General features: G+C 33.9%; 1 protein-coding gene across 4 annotated transcripts in view; it reads right to left on the reverse strand.

Moving 5' to 3' along the window:
* LOC149800684 (high affinity cAMP-specific and IBMX-insensitive 3',5'-cyclic phosphodiesterase 8B-like) overlaps positions 1-19,371 on the reverse strand; it is a 339,962-nt gene that overhangs the window by 172,801 nt on the left and 147,790 nt on the right. For all 4 annotated transcript variants that reach the window (XM_089954717.1, XM_089954716.1, XM_089954719.1 and 1 more), the window contains exon 3: positions 4,965-5,155. In XM_089954717.1, the coding sequence (XP_089810843.1) occupies positions 4,965-5,155 (191 nt within the window). The remainder of the gene's footprint in view (positions 1-4,964; positions 5,156-19,371) is intronic.

Here is a 19,371-nt window from a genome sequence, read left to right on the forward strand (position 1 = left end):
AGAAGCCATTTAAAGGTTTTGTATTTTTCATAGTGGCATTCAGGTCTAAAGGCAGACTGTCATAATGGTATTCAGGTCTAAAGGCAGATTGGCATAATGACATTCAGGTCTGAAGGCAGACTGGCATAATGGCATTCAGGTTTGAAGGCAGACTGGCATAATGGCATTCAGGTCTAAAGGCAGACTGGCATAATGGCATTCAGGTCTGAAGGCAGACTGGCATAATGGCATTCAGGTCTGAAGGCAGATTGGCATCATTTTGTAAAGAAGAACATTCTACAGGGCAAATTAAATAATGTGCAACTTGGACTGGGCAAGTGAAATATATCCAAATTGCCCTTAATTGTAAAGAATATGAACTAGCAAAATCAAGGTATCAATCAGTACAACTAGTGAGCTGGATTTCTGTAGATAAATATACCTAAGACGTTAATTGCCAGTAGTCTTCATGAAACTACATGCTGATATAGGATTAATGAAATGGCTGTACTTAGCTGTCTTTGTTTCGTGTCTATGCAAAAAGAATTATTCCTGAAAAACATAAAAGCACATCTACCTAACAGATGAATCTCCCATAACATCTGACAAATGTCAGCCAGTTAAGAGAATGAATGAAGTGAAGTAAGAAGATCAGAGCTGTACAACAATCTATGCAAGTTTTCACTGGTCATATATATATATATATATATATATATATATATATATATATATATATATATATATATATATATATATATATATATAGGGACAGAACTAGGTCATATATCATCCTGTTAAGCTGACCGAAATGAAATATGACCTGTTAAATCAAAATATAAATACTGTCATGTGAAGAGAATAGGTGACACCAAAAAAGAAACCACACTCACTGATGGCAGGATGTAGTAACATCTACCACTACAAACTGATACAATGTGAATTCAAAGAGATAGAAAGACTCCAAGCTACTATGAAAATGTTCAAAAGATTAACTAAATGGAAAAAAAAAAGAAAATAAATAAGAAGCAGTCCCTTAATGACTGATTAAGCTGTGATCCGTGTCGAAAGATAAGGGGGAGAAAAAGGCCCTCCCCTGCCCCAAGGCCAATTTTTTCTGCCATTTTAGGGATCTGGCCTCTGTCTCACTCTGTATCAAATAATTCCTTGTTAAATCTGAATTTCTTTTAAATTCCATAGCAAACCATGACAACTAGAATTCCATCATTAGCAAGTCTTTAGGCCACAAAATATGACTCTTAATTAAACAAGAATTCTTCAAAGGAAATTTTGCTTTACTGGCCAACAAGAATTCCCAGGAAAGCAAGATAAGACCATTTTTTTCCTTTAACCACTTAGTGTTGAAACCATGCATCTCCAATATTTTTCAGCAATAAAATGACTTTCAAATTAGCTGCTGTGGATGTCAGATTCATACCATTTTCATTTAGGACCAACAAGACCAATAAGTACCCCATGCTGATATCGCTAATTATTTAGGAGAGGTAACAATAACAAGATTTTCAACATGGCTCCCATTAACACCATATTGGATACCAGATGGCATTGCTACCAATTAGGACCAAATAAACATCATAAAAAGTCTTTTGGTAAAAGTACAAAATTAATATCACCAGTCATTTAGAATTGCCATAAAAAAAATTCAAAATGGCCAAGGTAGTGGTCTTATTGGAAGTCAAATCTATATCATTTTCTTTTAAGACGAAGAAAACATGATTTGAAGTCATTCATTTAAAATCACAATAATGATATGACCATTCATTCTGGAGTAGTGATAACAAGGTTTTCAAGATGGCAGCCATATCAGATGTCATTTGGATTTGGATTTTTTCTTTAACGTAGCTTTAAAAAAATTTCAGTCATAACACTAAGAGGTCTGCAGTGTGACAATTTATAGTGATGTCCAGCACTGGGGCATCAAGCTGTAGACATGTAGCATGATGTCCCACCCAATCACATTATGCTGACACCAGGCTGACCAGTCCTAACACTGACCTCTTAATGCTGAGCATCAAGTTAGGCAGCTTAAGTACCATTTTTGTAAGTCTCTGGTATGACTCTGCCAGGGATCAAACCCACAACCTCCTGCATCTGAGGCAGACTCTCTAACCACTAGTCCACCAGAGCAGTATATCACATGTCAGAGCAACACCATTTTCATTTAGGACTAACTAGACATCACAAATAGTCATGTAGTAAAAACAACACTTTGCCATGCCCTTCCCTTCAGGATGAATAGCAACAGCAAGATTGTCAAGATGACCATTGTAGCAGTCATACTGGATGTGCAAGCAGCATTTTCATTTAGGACTAATTAAAGTATTCAGGTTAAAATTCCATGGAAATATTACCTTTCATTCAGAAGGAGTAGTGATAACAAGATCATGTCACTATGACTTTCCATTCAGAAGGAGTAGTGACAACAAGATCATGTCACTATGACTTTCCATTCAGAAGGAGTAGTGATAACAAGATCATGTCACTATGACTTTCCATTCAGAAGGAGTAGTGATAACAAGATCATGTCACTATGACTTTCCATTCAGAAGGAGTAGTGACAACAAGATCATGTCACTATGACTTTCCATTCAGAAGGAGTAGTGATAACAAGATCATGTCACTATGACTTTCCATTCAGAAGGAGCATCAATAACAAAATGTCAAGAGGGCAAGAGGGCTAAAAATCAGAACCAAAGTTTCATTTAGGATCAATCAAGCATCATAACTGATCTTTCATTGAAAACCCCATTCTGACATGACCATCCATTCAGGCAGAGTGGCAATAACAGATTATTTCAAGATGGCTGCTATGGTGGTCAAACTAGACATCCAAATGGGAACCATTTTACTTTATGATCAACTAGATGTCATAAAAAGTCTTCTGGTAAAAGTTCCATGTCAATATCACTTTCTGTTCAGGAAAAGCAAAAAGATTTTCTAGATGCCTGCTAAGGTAGCCATACTGGTTGTCAAATTGGCACCATTTTTATTTAGGGATCAACTAGACATTATAAGATATTAGTCATGTGAACAACCATTCAAGAGGAGTAGTGATATCAAGATGAGATGTGTGTGTAAAATTTCTTGGCATTCCTCCAAGTGGTTTAGGAGGAGTACAACGGATGATGGACGGCAGACCTTCCCATAAACTCTTCTGTCTATGACCAGCAGAGCTAAAAGTTAGCACTCGTTCAATTTAAGCCAGTGTCTAATTGACAACTTTATACCGCCCTTCTATAAAGATTTTAGTAGTCACCAAATTTAATGATTCTTTAACTAATAGATGACATATAGATCATGATGAGATTTTATTGTTTTATGGCTCTTTGAGCTAACACAAATGTACATCATCAGTTTTATAATACTTTCATGATTATGTCATGAACAGCACCTGAGAAATGAATACCAAACAAAAGTTAACCCAAGTAAGTCAAGCATAAAATATGGGCCATTATGACCTACTTTTATAATGAGGAAGTAGTGCTCATCAAGATGGTTCCCCTCACCAAGCTTCCTGATTCTAGATGGGGTAGTATACACACCGCATCCAAAATCATTTTTGTCATGACGTAAAGGCAGAAACTTAACCAAAGCCAGTAAATGTGTGAAACTAGGGCACTGAATCCAAGTCATTGAAGCATAAAATATACACAAGACCAAATTCAAAATTTGATGAGAGCTTGCAACACCACAATTCAAAATTTGATCACTTAATGCACCAGCAGATCTGGGACTGTGCAGTTTGTTAGAGGTTATCAGTAGAACAAACAAAACAAACCCTAATCTGCGAGCAAATTATGCACCAGCAGATCTGGGTCTGTGTAATTTGCAGTTTGAAATGACTTATAAATGAGTACATACAGTATGTATCTTTAATACAACAAATTTGTCTCCTGTCAAAAACCTCTGCTGATTTCAACTTTGCTGGAACCAATGGAGAGTCCAAGGTGAGTCACACCAATATATCATGTGTCCTGCAAAAACTCACTACATGTCTCCCATTAAGATAATATGACATTCCCAACCAGAATGTCATGTCTTATAACTTGCTTTGTCATTTATGTTGCTAGTATGCTATGCCAAACAACCAGCAGCAATTAGCATCCAAGGACACAAACAATTATAAGATAATTCACTGTTTTTGTTCAAAAAGCATCAATATATAGCACAGGAAAAAATGCTGAAACTTGCTTCTGGTGAATAACTAACATTTTAACAAAGAGTTTCATTAAACTGGCACAAAAACTTGGATATTTTTTCTACGTTTTCTACATATAATTTTTAGGGTTGTGGTAAGTATTTTGCCCTCCACATTTTTTAACTTGCTGAAAAGGGAGTCATCTTTCCATTTGCTGTTCTAAAAAATACACAGCAAGAGGACTGTGAGCAGCACATTATCAACCTGCACCATGTTTAACAGTCCTCTATGTAGATAAATGAAATTTGTATGCAGAAACTGTTTATCTTGCTTCACTCATGGTAACCTTGACCATTTTACCCCCCAAACTGATAGCTTTCTTTCATGCCAGAAGGGCAAGCCATCCCTAAGTTTGGTTGTGGTAGGTTAAGTGAAATGTTAAATGTGGTAGGTGAAGAAATGATGCTAGTGTGCTGAACCATTATTATTCTTGTCACAGTGGCCATGACCTTGAACTTTTGACTCCAACTCAATAGGGGTTCTGCCCCATCCCAAGCACAAGTTATTAACAATGACAGTTAAGTATAGATGGTACAAAACTCAAGAAATTGAGCTTCAGTCACACTGATTTAGGCCGTTATCCTTTTAACCCCAAAATCAATAGCATTCTACCCTAACCAATTTCAAGTCATCCACAAAGTTTGGTAGCTGCTGATGGTAGAAAAATTTAGTTATTTTATGGAAACCAACTTGGCCACAGATGGACAACACCATAATATAAAATGGTCTGCCTTATGGTTGGTGTATAAAAAGGAAAGGAATGGCTCACCTGCACAAAGCCTCAGCATCAAAGCTTTTGTTATGGCGGTGGTCAATGATCACAACTTCTTGTTGCTTATCTAAAAAACACTCTAGTGCACTATCATGACTTTTTGCCAGATTGCATTTATAGCCTCCACGTTCTGCAGCCCACCAAAATCCATCACTCTGTGCATCTTCTCGTGAAAAAACTAGCAGAACCTGAAAAGAGAAAGACATTTTTCACTTCACTATTTTTTCAAATATATATATATATATATATATATATATATATATATATATATATATATATATATATATATATATTTACTTTGTATTGTTTGGTGGCTTTCTTCAATGATTATATGTTTGTATATCTGTATTTTGTAATGATTTGAGTACAAGATTAAGTTAATGGTCTACCATACCAGCGACATTTATTTTGTAAATAACATAACACATAGCTAATATTTCACTATGATTAAAAATTAAATATTCAGATCAATATTAATTCTAAACATTTTTATTTCAGTTTGAATTAAAGATTATGTTTATTCTGACCTTAAGTTGACTAAAAATTTAATTTGGAAATATAAGAGTTCATTCAAGGACCTTGGAGATTATATTCTTGTGATGTTTCAAAAGAGTGTTAACACATCGCCACATTCCAGACCAATGGCATATTAGCACATTCAATACTACTGGTACATCAGCACATTTCAATATTGAAATTTATTTGGAATACCACTAGAATTTAATTGGAACTTCATATATTTAGACTTGTGATAGAACGTTTAGGACTATCTGGGATTTAATTCACATTACTGGTCAAGTTCTTTTCAAATTTTAACTTTGCATTCTAGATTCTAGGGAAATAAATTGGTTGACAAATTTGAATATATATATATATATATATATATATATATATATATATATATATATATATATATATATATATAGACACACACAGTGATCATAGTGTTTCATTTATTTCCATGGGTATCAATTTTTTATATTTTGTATAAAAAACATACATATTTGTGGGTACTTAATTTTGTGGATTACAGTTTTAAAAAACGATACAAAATAAGATACCAACAACAAAAGGGTGGACATCTGAATGCTGAAACAATACTATCACCAGTATGAGCACAGATCAACAGTCTGCCAAGATCAATCATTTACAGTGTCCTTTGAATGGCTCAAGCACAACCACCACCAGTATAATCACAAATCAAATGGCTGTTGACCACTCCAGTAGTCAAGTGGTTACAGCATCCACCTTGGATGCTGGAAGTCTTGGGTTCGAACCCCATCCAAGTCATACAAAAGCCTTATAAAAATGGTACTAACAGCTGCTTCACTAGACACTCAGCATTAAGAGGTCAGTGTTAGGACTGATCAGCCTGGTGTCAGGATAATATGACTGGGTGGCACATCATACTAATATTTGTCGGTGGCATGATGACCCAGTGATAGACATCATTATAAACTGCCACTCTGCAGACATCATAGCGCTATGATTGCAAAATTGTTAAAGCTATGTTAAAAATCCAAATCACACACACACACACACACACATAACTGCCTGCCAAGATAAATGTATACAGAGTCTTTTGAATGGCTCAAACACAACCACCACCAGTATGAGCACAAACCAACCACATGCCAAGATCAATACTTTACAGTGTCCTTAGAGTCCAAGTGCTCAGCATCAAATCCATAAAGCTGTACCATCAGTGCACTCAAACCACTGTCCATAAAGCTGTACCATCAGTGCATTCAAAACTCAAGCCACTGTCCATAAAGCTGTACCATCAGTGCATTCAAACTCATATGACTATCCATAAACCTTTACCATCAGTGCATTCAACCTCAAGCCACTGTCCATAAAGCTGTACCATCAGTGCATTCAAGTTGAAGCCACTGTGCATAAAGCTTAACCATCAGTGCACTAAAACTCAAGCTACTATCCATAAACCTGTACCATCAGTACAGTCAGTCAAGATGAAGCCACTGTTCATAAAGCTGCACCATCAGTACAGTCAGTCAAGCAAGCCACTGTCCATAATGCTGTACTGTCAGTACAGTCAGTCAAACAAGTCACTGTCCATAATGCTGTACTGTCAGTCAAACTGTCCATAATGCTGTACTATCAGTACAGTCAGATAATCATCTTAATGTTTACATTTATTTGGAAGGCTTTATCTTCCTCAATTGTTGTGCAAAAAAGATTTACATTGTTTAAACTACAGCATCTACTTTTGTGCCTGTCTGCCTTAAAACAATGCAGCATACCATCAGGCAATCATGGCATGAACACACTTGCTCAAATTCAACTAATGTGGATGATGTTGTCAGGCTCATGACCAACATACCAGTATGGTTGTGAAAATCTTGGAAAGCCATCAAAATGTCAGGATGGTAACTAAACTGAAAGACTACAGAATTACTCCTTTGTTTATACCTGCCTCATATACTGACATACTCCACCCATCAGACCTGGCAATAAATAAATACTAAAAGAACTAAAATTGCACTTCCACAACTGACATGTGACACAAAATGCTCATGTAGAGACCATGCATGGGGGAGGGTAAAAGATGTCACTAATGAAGGTCAATGCACTTACTCAGTTAACATTCATATACTAACACTCAAACCAATTCATGCTAAATAGCTAATCACATATGGTGAGAAAGTGCCTGAGAGATTGGACCTAACTATCCATGGTTTTGAGAAAGACTGACTTGTGTAATTCTGCAATTTCAAGATTATTTACCCGACAAAAGTTTGTGTGTACCAGAAAACTTGGTATAACATGGTTTATTCAGCAGGTTTGTCAAAACTTGAGTTACATGTGAACTTTAGCACTGCACTATGATTAGTGTCTATACATAGTATTTAATTAGTGTATATATATAGTATCTAATTATTATATATAATTAGTGTATGTAATTAGTGTAAATGCACAGTATTTAGTTAGTGTATATACATAGCATTTAATTAGTGTATATAATTAGTATATATACATAGTATTTAATTAGTGCACATAATTATTGCATATACATTGTATTTAATTAGTGTATATAATTAGTATGTATACATAGCACTTAATTAGTGTATATAATTAGTATATATACATAGTATTTAATTAGTGCACATAATTATTGCATATACATTGTATTTAATTAGTGTATATAATTAGTATGTATACATAGCACTTAATTAGTGTATATAATTAGTATATATACATAGTATTTAATTAGTGCACATAATTATTGCATATACATTGTATTTAATTAGTGTATATAATTAGCATGTATACATAGCACTTAATCAGTGTATATAATTAGTATATATACATAGTATTTAATTAGTGCACATAATTATTGCATATACATTGTATTTAATTAGTGTATGTAATTAGTGTATATACATAGTATTTAATTAGTGTATATAATTAGTATATATACATAGTATTTAATTAGTGCACATAATTATTGTATATACATTGTATTTAATTAGTGTATGTAATTAGTATGTATACATAGCACTTAATTAGTGTATATAATTAGTATATATACATAGTATTTAATTAGTGCACATAATTATTGCATATACATTGTATTTAATTAGTGTATATAATTAGTATGCATACATAGCACTTAATTAGTGTATATAATTAGTATATATACATAGTATTTAATTAGTGTATATAATTAGTATGTATACATAGCACTTAATTAGTGTATATAATTAGTATATATACATAGTATTTAATTAGTGCACATAATTATTGTATATACATTGTATTTAATTAGTGTATATAATTAGTATGTATACATAGCACTTAATTAGTGTATATAATTAGTATATATACATAGTATTTAATTAGTGCACATAATTATTGCATATACATTGTATTTAATTAGTGTATGTAATTAGTGTATATACATAGCATTTAATTAGTGTATATAATTAGTATATATACATAGTATTTAATTAGTGCACATAATTATTGTATATACATTGTATTTAATTAGTGTATGTAATTAGTATGTATACATAGCACTTAATTAGTGTATATAATTAGTATATATACATAGTATTTAATTAGTGCACATAATTATTGCATATACATTGTATTTAATTAGTGTACATAATTAGTATGTATACATAGCACTTAATTAGTGTATATAATTAGTATATATACATAGTATTTAATTAGTGCACATAATTATTGTATATACATTGTATTTAATTAGTGTATATAATTAGTATGTATACATAGCACTTAATTAGTGTATATAATTAGTATATATACATAGTATTTAATTAGTGCACATAATTATTGCATATACATTGTATTTAATTAGTGTATGTAATTAGTGTATATACATAGCATTTAATTAGTGTATATAATTAGTATATATACATAGTATTTAATTAGTGCACATAATTATTGTATATACATTGTATTTAATTAGTGTATGTAATTAGTATGTATACATAGCACTTAATTAGTGTATATAATTAGTATGTATACATAGCACTTAATTAGTGTATATAATTAGTATGTATACATAGCACTTAATTAGTGTATATAATTAGTATGTATACATAGCACTTAATTAGTGTATATAATTAGTATATATACATAGTATTTAATTAGTGTATATAATTAGTATGTATACATAGTATTTAATTAGTGTATATAATTAGTATGTATACATAGCACTTAATTAGTGTATATAATTAGTATGTATACATAGCACTTAATTAGTGTATATAATTAGTATGTATACATAGCACTTAATTAGTGTATATAATTAGTATATATACATAGTATTTAATTAGTGTATATAATTAGTATATATACATAGTATTTAATTAGTGTATATAATTAGTATGTATACATAGTATTTAATTAGTGTATATAATTAGTATGTATACATAGCACTTAATTAGTGTATATAATTAGTATATATACATTGTATTTAATTAGTGTATATAATTAGTATGTATACATAGCACTTAATTAGTGTATATAATTAGTATGTATACATAGCACTTAATTAGTGTATATAATTAGTATGTATACATAGCACTTAATTAGTGTATATAATTAGTATGTATACATAGCACTTAATTAGTGTATATAATTAGTATGTATACATAGCACTTAATTAGTGTATATAATTAGTATGTATACATAGCATTTAATTAGTGTTTGTGCTTCAATTAATAGTATCTAAGCCTGTTTCCTTTGATTTCAAAATGTGCGACTAAAATGAGATGTATTTTCAGAAGGATTTCATTTTGACATGCAAGTCTCCTACATGTAAATAGAAGCTTAAATGTTTACACTTATCTGTCTCAATTATTCATTCCTATGGATCACAATTGTGGTTACATGTTAAATCCAAGAGAATAAAGTCAGTGCCATTATTTCACACAAGTACTTTCAACAGTTCCATGTGAAAGAAGGACTGAATCTAATTTTTGAAGTTCATTTCATTATTCGCTATTTCATCTTTAATAATTAATGGACTTAAAATATTTTATACTTTATCTGTCATCTCCATCAATACTGACCTCACACTTATCAAATCAGTGCAACTGATGGTTACTGCATATGTTATACACATATGCAGATTGGAACAATATTAAATGTTTATAATTATTTCATAATTCCTTTCTTTAAAGAGTTAAAATAAAACAAACACATATAAAAGATAATACTTTAGAACTTTAATAAAGTTAGCTCACAAATAGCTGAGTGTTTTCTATCACAAGGAATATATCAGTAATAAAAAGGGGGTGAGGAGGCAGACTTTCTGAATTACATGCAGCTAATGTTGTTTTTCTTCATCCTTAAATGTATTGTGCAAAGCCACTGTGAAATCCATAAAAACTGGGACCTCATGACAATATGTGAAACCACAGTATATACAGGCATTCTGTCTCATCTCATTTATTAGTTTTGTGTTGATTACCACCTTGATAAGCCACAATAACTGAGAATAATATACACCATATCAATATGCCATATTCAACATAATATAATATACACCATATCAATATGCAATATTCAACATAATACATTACATAGTTTAATAAGTGCACACTCCTCTTTTTAGTAACAACTTGAGAAAAAAAAATTGGTACTCCTCAATCCCACAGTGACTTGTAGGATGGAAGTGGCTGCTAAAATGCCTGCAGAACATATTGATTTTTGAGGACACATTGATTTTTGGAGACACTTACCACTATGCAAGTCTGATGTCACCTTACCAACTAACTTGGTGTGTTAAATCAGTATTAAAAAAATTTAGTATACATATGCTTCATTCACCAAGGCCATTGTGCTAGAGAAAATGTACCTCCAAACTGGAGAGCTTCCAAAAGACCAAACAAGCTGTTTTAAAATATACATGAAAGCGATGTATGTTCATGATATCAGTGATGTGTGAGTGTACATGGCTTCCCAAAATTGTAATGTGTACAGTTTTCAATAACGGAAACTATCCTGCTTAATCAAAATTCAACCTTTCCTTCCTTCTGTCTACCCTTTGTTGATTACCTGACACTACACATGCAGTACCTCAAATTCAACCTTTCCTTCCTTCTATCTACCCTTTGTTGATTACCTGACAGCTATTGCACTACACATGCAGTACCTCAAATTCAACCTTTCCTTCCTTCTATCTACCCTTTGTTGATTACCTGACAGCTATAACACTACACATTCAGTACCTCAAATTCAACCTTTCCTTCTATCTACCCTTTGTTGATTACCTGACAGCTTTTACACTACACATGCAGTACCTCAAATTCAACCTTTCCTTCTATCTACCCTTTGTTGATTACCTGACAGCTTTTACACTACACATGCAGTACCTCAAATTCAACCTTTCCTTCTATCTACCCTTTGTTGATCACCTGACAGCTATTACACGACACATGCAGTACCTCAAATTCAACCTTTCCTTCTATCTACCCTTTGTTGATCACCTGACAGCTATAACACTGTGAATGCAGTACCTCAAATTCAACCTTTCCTTCTCTATACACTTTGTTAACACCTGACAGCAATAACACTGTGTATGCAGTACCTCAAATTCAACCTTTCCTTCTATCTACCTTTGTTAACACCTGACAGCTATAACACTGTGTATGAAGTACCTAAAATTGAGATTTTTTCATAAGCTGTACATATTTTACCTCTTGTTACTACAATGTAAAATCATATACACTTGAAGAAAAGAATGGACAGAGAAATCCTATAAAATTATTCCTTTTAAGCAGACATGTGAAAATACATAACTGGAATGGGTATTACCTCCTTCACTGACATCCACATTTAACTGGAACGGGTACTACCTCCTTCACTGACATCCACATTTAACTGGAATGGGTACTACCTCCTTCACTGACATCCACATTTAACTGGAATGGGTACTACCTCCTTCACTGACATCCACATTTAACTGGAATGGCTACTACCTCCTTCACTGACATCCACATTTAACTGGAATGGGTACTACCTCCTTCACTGACATCCACATGCAAGTTTCTTGATGTTTACCAACTTAATAAACATTTACAGACAGTAAACTAAACCAACCTATTTTATGTATGTACTGTATCTAACTGCTTATAAGACAGAGTCCATCTACAAATTGCACAGATCCAGATCTGCCATCTCATAATGCACCAGCAAATCTGGGTCTGAGCATTTTGTTTAAGAGTAATCAGTGGAACAAACGTCACTGACCATGAACTGCAGGCGCATTATGCTATGGCAAATCAGGATCTTTGTTGTTTGCAGTTTGACATGACTAGACTTACAAGCAAGTAAATACATTAAACATGTCAGCTTTAGTTAAAACCTTACATAATTACCCAAATATTTTCTTAAGCCCACAAATAAGGTATTACAAGTACACTGAAATTACAGTATTTGCAGCCATCTATAAAGAAACCTGTTTTCCCAACAATCAGATTTGTTCCATATTTTAATCAGTTGTGATTTGCTTCTGATTTAATATGACCAAACTAAATATGTATATTCTACATAAACGTCATCATCTTCCTCTAATGTATCACACAGAACCAAGCAATCACAAATGGGAGTGACATAAAAAGCCACTTTTTACAGGTTAAAATACAGCAAAAATGCAAGACTATTGACATTAAAGACTGCTGGTGATCAGAACTAGATCAAAGGATTCCAATAGTCAGGCCTGACCATGTTCTCTGGGAGCTGTCCCATATTTCCATATAAAGACATTGTTCAGGAAGACAGTCTTCTTGTAAAACCAATGAGGTTGTTTGGAACTGGCAATTTTTCATACTATGCACTCTAGTCCTAGATGAAACTGTTGTGATTTACGGTTGGGCAAGTATGTCAACTATGTGATAGCATGGTCATTTCAGACTTATTTCTTCTTGTTTTCAGGCTCTCTCATTCCAGGTCTTTAAGAACTGGTGTCATACAGCAGAACCTGTCTTGAAAGACCACCCCTTCTGGAGACCATTATGTTTTGGCAGACAAGTGGTCTCACATGAAAGGTTATAACACTATATAATCAATAAATCTGTGCAAGAAGAACCGGGTCTCTCATATCTCAAGTCAGATGGTCTGTCATAGCAGTGGTCTCTAAAGATAAGTTTTGTGCACTATTAACCTGCTGATAGTCATGTTCAACAAATTTTATATTATATTATTATTGCCTTATGCTCGGAGTACATTTCAACAAGTTGGAGTTCAAACCATCTGTTTCAATAGGGTGATCTTCCTAATATACCTATAGCTGATAAGTGTGTAACACACATCCAACTCCAAACAGCATGTCTCTTAAGTCATTGCATGTCTTGCATTTTTCTCCAATAAATACAAGAGACAATAAATAAAACAATATATAAATAAAGTTCATTGATGAAGGATGAAAACAGCATATATACTCTTCTGCATCACTGATCTTCAGGTACCGTATATACTCATTTATGAGACACATCCAACTGCAAACTGCACAATACCAGATCTGCCGTCACAAAATGCGCCTGCAGATCTGGATTGTGCAGTTTGTTAGGAGTACTCAATAGAAGAAACAAATACAGACCCTGATCAGCAGGCACATTACGCTAAGGTAGGTCAGGATCAATGTTATTAGTTTGAATCAACCTATAAGCGAGTATATTGATAAATAAAATGTTAGAAGTTCTGTAAAAAAAGAAAAACATTCTACTTGGAACAGCATTTAAGCAATAACTAATGTAGTCTGGGTTTATTGGGTTTTTTGTTTTCTAATTTGAACCACACAGCTCACATTTTAATTTTCTGATACTTTGTAAGAAGGCAGTCTGGGTCCGTGTTGCTTACAGTTAAATATGCCACATTAAACAAAGTCACTTCAGTAAATATAAAAATATATATCAATTGAATTGACCTACCCAAATATCTTAGTCACTAATAATAAAATCTGTACAAATTATTCAATGTGCAAAACTAAGAAACAAGTTATCATCAAACCAGTCAATGAGGACAAACAACACGAATCCTTTAGGGACCAGTCAATGAGGACAAACAACACAAATCCTTTAGGGTCCGGTCAATGAGGACAACAACAAATCCTTTAGGGACCAGTCAATGAGGACAAACAACACAAATCCTTTAGGGACCAGTCAATGAGGACAAACAACACAAATCCTTTAGGGACCAGTCAGTGAGGAGAAACACAAATCCTTTAGGGACCAGTCAATGAGGACAAACAACACAAATCCTTTAGGACCAGTCAATGAGGACAAACAACACAAATCCTTTAGGGACCAGTCAGTTTGTTTTCTTAAGGGAACATGGGATTTTCTTTCAAGACAGGATATTTTATTCTTTTAAAAAAATATCTACTAATGTAACAGATATAACTGTCTCAGAGCAGTAATATTTTCTGAAGCTATCTGGGGGTCAATAAATTGTGCATCCTTTAACAAAGATAAAAAAGATTATTCATCAAGACTTGTACTGAAGAATTTGCAACTGGCAAAAGAAAAATATACATGTATAAACAGTAACCAAGGTGAATTGATTATAAATTTATGTATGGGAAGATCAATAAATGACAATTACACTAATAATTTTTTAAAATGTTTATTAAGTTATTGCATGTATACCGACCGCATCAGTCCCTATTTTCAAAAAAATGAGACAAAAATAATAAAAACAAACCAAAGTACTAAATTTATGAAAACTCTAGTGGCTGTTAAAAAAAAGATAAGAGATATGAGTTGAAAAACCAGAATCATATTAATAAATCACTGAAGCAAATCTAATGATTTCCAAATGACAGAAATTAGATCTCCTTAACATGATATGTGACACCCACTGGTGCAGAAAAAATAAATTGAAACCATTCTCCTGAAAGGCATCGACTTTCTGATTGTATGTGATTGGCATACCTCTGCTCTATGCATAACAAACAAAACTTAAAAGCTGCATCCATCAACACAGAAAATGAATAATCCAAAATCAATATGCTTTCCCTGTGCCTTTTATCAATGAATTACCATAGAAATCGAAAGACCTGGTGAGAGAAAACAGAAATCCATATAACATTGCTGTAATGTCGAAATAAATTTTGTAAAATGTCAAAACCATCGAACCGCCAAGATATAAATAATGTCATATATGAAGTGTTAAAATTGGGGGGGGGAGGGAATAAGTAAAAAAAATTGTAGAAAACGAGTTAATCTCTGAACAAAATATTCATAAATTTCTCTATATCCGACAAAATAACAATGTCAACAACATTGAGTATCTTTATTTTTTGAACTGTTTTTAAACAGGAGAACAAAAGCAATCCTCTTATTTCAAAACAAGACCCTATGATAAAATAGGTAACACTCACGTGGTTTACATTTTCAACAGATCAGCATTTCACAAACAGCCTTACAAACACAACATATGTAAACTATCATGCTTATTTTACATGTTGTACTGTGATCAGATAAAAACAATTCTTTCTAAAGATAAAGGCATAATTAAGATGGCCTCCACAAAAGTGACAATCAAATTTTGACAGATGGATGGCCAGGAGAACTACAATAAAAAAGTAGCGTTTTGTGTCCCTGGAAAAGATACAATAAAAATGTGCATTGTTCTAAACTTGGACATTATTTACAAATGGGTTCAAATTTAAAAACTGGCAATAAAGTGATACCTTAAGTATAAATGACCCTAACCTGCACATTTACCCTAATTTGTACAGAACTATATTTGTGCATTCACTGGGTAAGGAATAAATACTAGTGATGATACAAGGTAAGTTTAATTCAGTGTTTTCAACAGTTTCATGACAAATCTGTCAACAATATAGACAACCTTGATTTATTGACTTTGACCTTAATGAGGTAAAGGTTATATATTCAGTATGTGAAAATGACCCTGAGTGTTTGGACGGTTTTCAGTGTGCTAAAAGTCTGAAGTGTGTTGATAGTCTTGAGTGTGTTGACAATCTTGAGTATGCTGACAGTTTTGACTGTGCTGACAGTTTTGAGTCTGCTGACAGTCTTGAGTGTGCTGAAAGTCTGAGGTGTGTTGACAGTCATAAGTGTGCTGACAGTCTTGATGAGTGTGCTGACATTCTTGAGTGTGATGACAGTCTGAGGTGTGTTGACAGACTTGAGTGTGTTGACAATCTTGAGTGCTGACAGTCTTGAGTGTATTGACAGTCTTGAGTGTGCTGGCAGTTTTGAGTGCATTGATAGTCTTGCATATGTTGACAGTCTGAGGTGTGTTGATAGTCTTGAATGTGCTGAGTCTGAAGTGTGTTGATAGTCTTGAGTGTGATGACAGTCTCAGGTGTGTTGATAGTCTTGAGTGTGTTGACAGTCTTGAGTGTGCTAACAGTCTTGTGTTGACAGTCTGAGGTGTGTTCATAGTCTTGAGTGTGCTAAAAGTCTGAAGTGTGTTTATAGTCTTGAGTGTGCTGACAGTCTGAGGTGTGTTGCCAGTCTGATGTGTGCTAACAGTCTTGTGTTGACAGTCTGAGATGTGTTCATAGTCTTGAGTGTGCTGACAGTCTTCAGTGTGTTGACAGTCTCGAGTGTGCTGACAGTTTTGAGTGTGCTCACAGTCTGAGGTGTGTTGATAGTCTTGAGTGTGCAGACAGTCTTAAGTGTACTGACAGTCTTAAATGTGCTGACAGTCTTGCAAAATAATTTAAATAAATTTGGATGCCACAGTTTGTTACTTACAAGGTTTTATTTTTTGCTGATGTCTGTCACAGAATTAAACTCTTTTATTTATTGAACACATGGACTCAGGTTTCGTTTTATGTGTACAATGATACCTGAGTGTGATTGATGTATATTGTGTCGTATTTCGAAATAGTGAGTTCGGTTCATCCCATGCCGCACGTGCAAAGTGCTCTCGATGGAACAAACCGAATGCCTACATCGCACAGACTGTGTATAAATACCTCACCATATCTACATTTCTTTACAATATGAAATAGTCTTGTCAGTGGGAAGTCTGCTTCAAGGACTTGTACATCTTCAGCTGTAGAGGTATGTAAGTTTATTCATTTCTAGTCTATAAGTTATAACTACTGTATTACCATGTTTATTTTTGTAAGTTTGCTAAGTAGATTTGGTTTACGCAGTATAATGCACATATTTCCATTCTCGTTTTCAACTTAGCAAGAGATATATATTAGTAATGTAAAGCTACATTGTTTTTAAGAACTGTTTAATATAGTAGTATTCTTATCGAACAGGATTAGGTTTATTTTTGAACCTGTCATTTTGCAATTATTGTGCTGATAATGTAATCTATATAACTTACCATGTATAACATCGTTATGTTATTATGCCCATGCCATGCATAGTACACGGTATTGGATATATTTTCAGCTGTCTAGTATTGAATGTCTGGAGTGTCCGGAGGGTCTATTGTCTAATGTCTGGGGTGTCCAGAGTGTCTAATGTCCGGGGTGTCCGGAGGGTCTAATGTTCAGAGTGTTCCGAGTGTTTCGAAGTGTTCCGAGTGTTCGGAGTCTGTAGTAGCTGTAAAGCTGAACTTTAGCAGCCGTGGAGCTGAAACAGTGTACTGATTACAGAGTATATCTCCTAACATGTAATATTTTAGACGTGGGCTAATTTTGGGGTTCGTAAAACCCAGTGTATCTTTCGGGACTGTAAAGATAAGATGTATATCTGTCCCTCTTTTTTATCACCATAATTTCGCTACCTGAGTGAATGCATTTTACCACATGAGTAAAAGTTTACATCGTTTACTACCTGAGTAAACTATATTCCATCATTTCATTGTCCAATCGTTGTGAACCATTCACCCCTTATCTTTGTATTTGCTAAATTAATTTATTTGTATTTTTCATCATTAAGTCTGTGTGTTCTTATGTTAATTAAATCCAATATTTGGATTAAATATACATGCACATTTTCATAATTAGTTGCTCATTCATGTCACCCATTATTAAATATATTATTAAATATTGTATTTATATCATCGTCAAAAGTGTTCTGTTGTGAATCAGAAAAATCCCACCCAGATATCTTGTTACTCAGTGTCCAGAGGGTCTAATGAACAGGGTGTCCGGAATGTCTTTTGTCTGTGACAGGAGTGTCTAATGTCCAGTGTCTGGAGGGTAATGTCCGGGGTGTGTGGAATCTCTACTGTCTAATGTCCAGGGTGTCTGGAATGTCTACTGTCTGTGACTGGAATGTCTACTGTCTGTGACCAGAGGGTCTCTGTCTAGTGTCTGTGACCAGAGTGTCCAGAGGGTCTAATGTCCAGGGTGTCCGGAATGTCCTGTGTCTGTGACCGGAGTGTCTCTGTCTGTGAAAAGAGAGTCTGTATCTGTGACCAGAGTGTTTGTCTCTAGGGTGACCAGAGTGTCTCTCTCTCTGTCTGTGTCTAGAGTGACCAGAGTGTCTAATGTTCATAATGTCCAGAGTGTCTAATGTCCAGAGTGTCTAGTGTCCACAGTGTCTGATGTCCGGAGTGTCTAATGTCCGGAGGGTCTAATGTTCAGAGTGTTCCAAGTGTTTTGAAGTGTTCCGAGTGTTCGGAGTCTGTAGCAGCTGTGAAGCTGAACTTTAGCAGCCGTGGAGCTGAAACAGTATACTGATGACGGTGTGTATCTCCTTACATGTAATTTGTTTGACATGGGCTAATTTTGGGGTTTGTAAAACCCAGTGTATCTTTTGGGACTGTAAAGATAAGTTGTATATCTGTCCCTCTTTTTCTGTCAACATAATTTTGCTACCTGAGCGAATGCATTTTACTACATGAGTAAAGTTTTACATCGTTGGCTACCTGAGTAAACTATATCCATCATTTCATTGTCAAATCATTGTGAACCATTCATCCCTTGTCTTTGTATTTGCTAAATTAATTTATTTGTATTTTTCAT

This window comes from Sinohyriopsis cumingii, chromosome 4 (assembly GCF_028554795.1).
Source record: "Sinohyriopsis cumingii isolate HCF-2022 chromosome 4, ASM2855479v2, whole genome shotgun sequence".
NCBI classification, from domain to species: Eukaryota; Metazoa; Mollusca; class Bivalvia; order Unionida; family Unionidae; genus Sinohyriopsis; species Sinohyriopsis cumingii.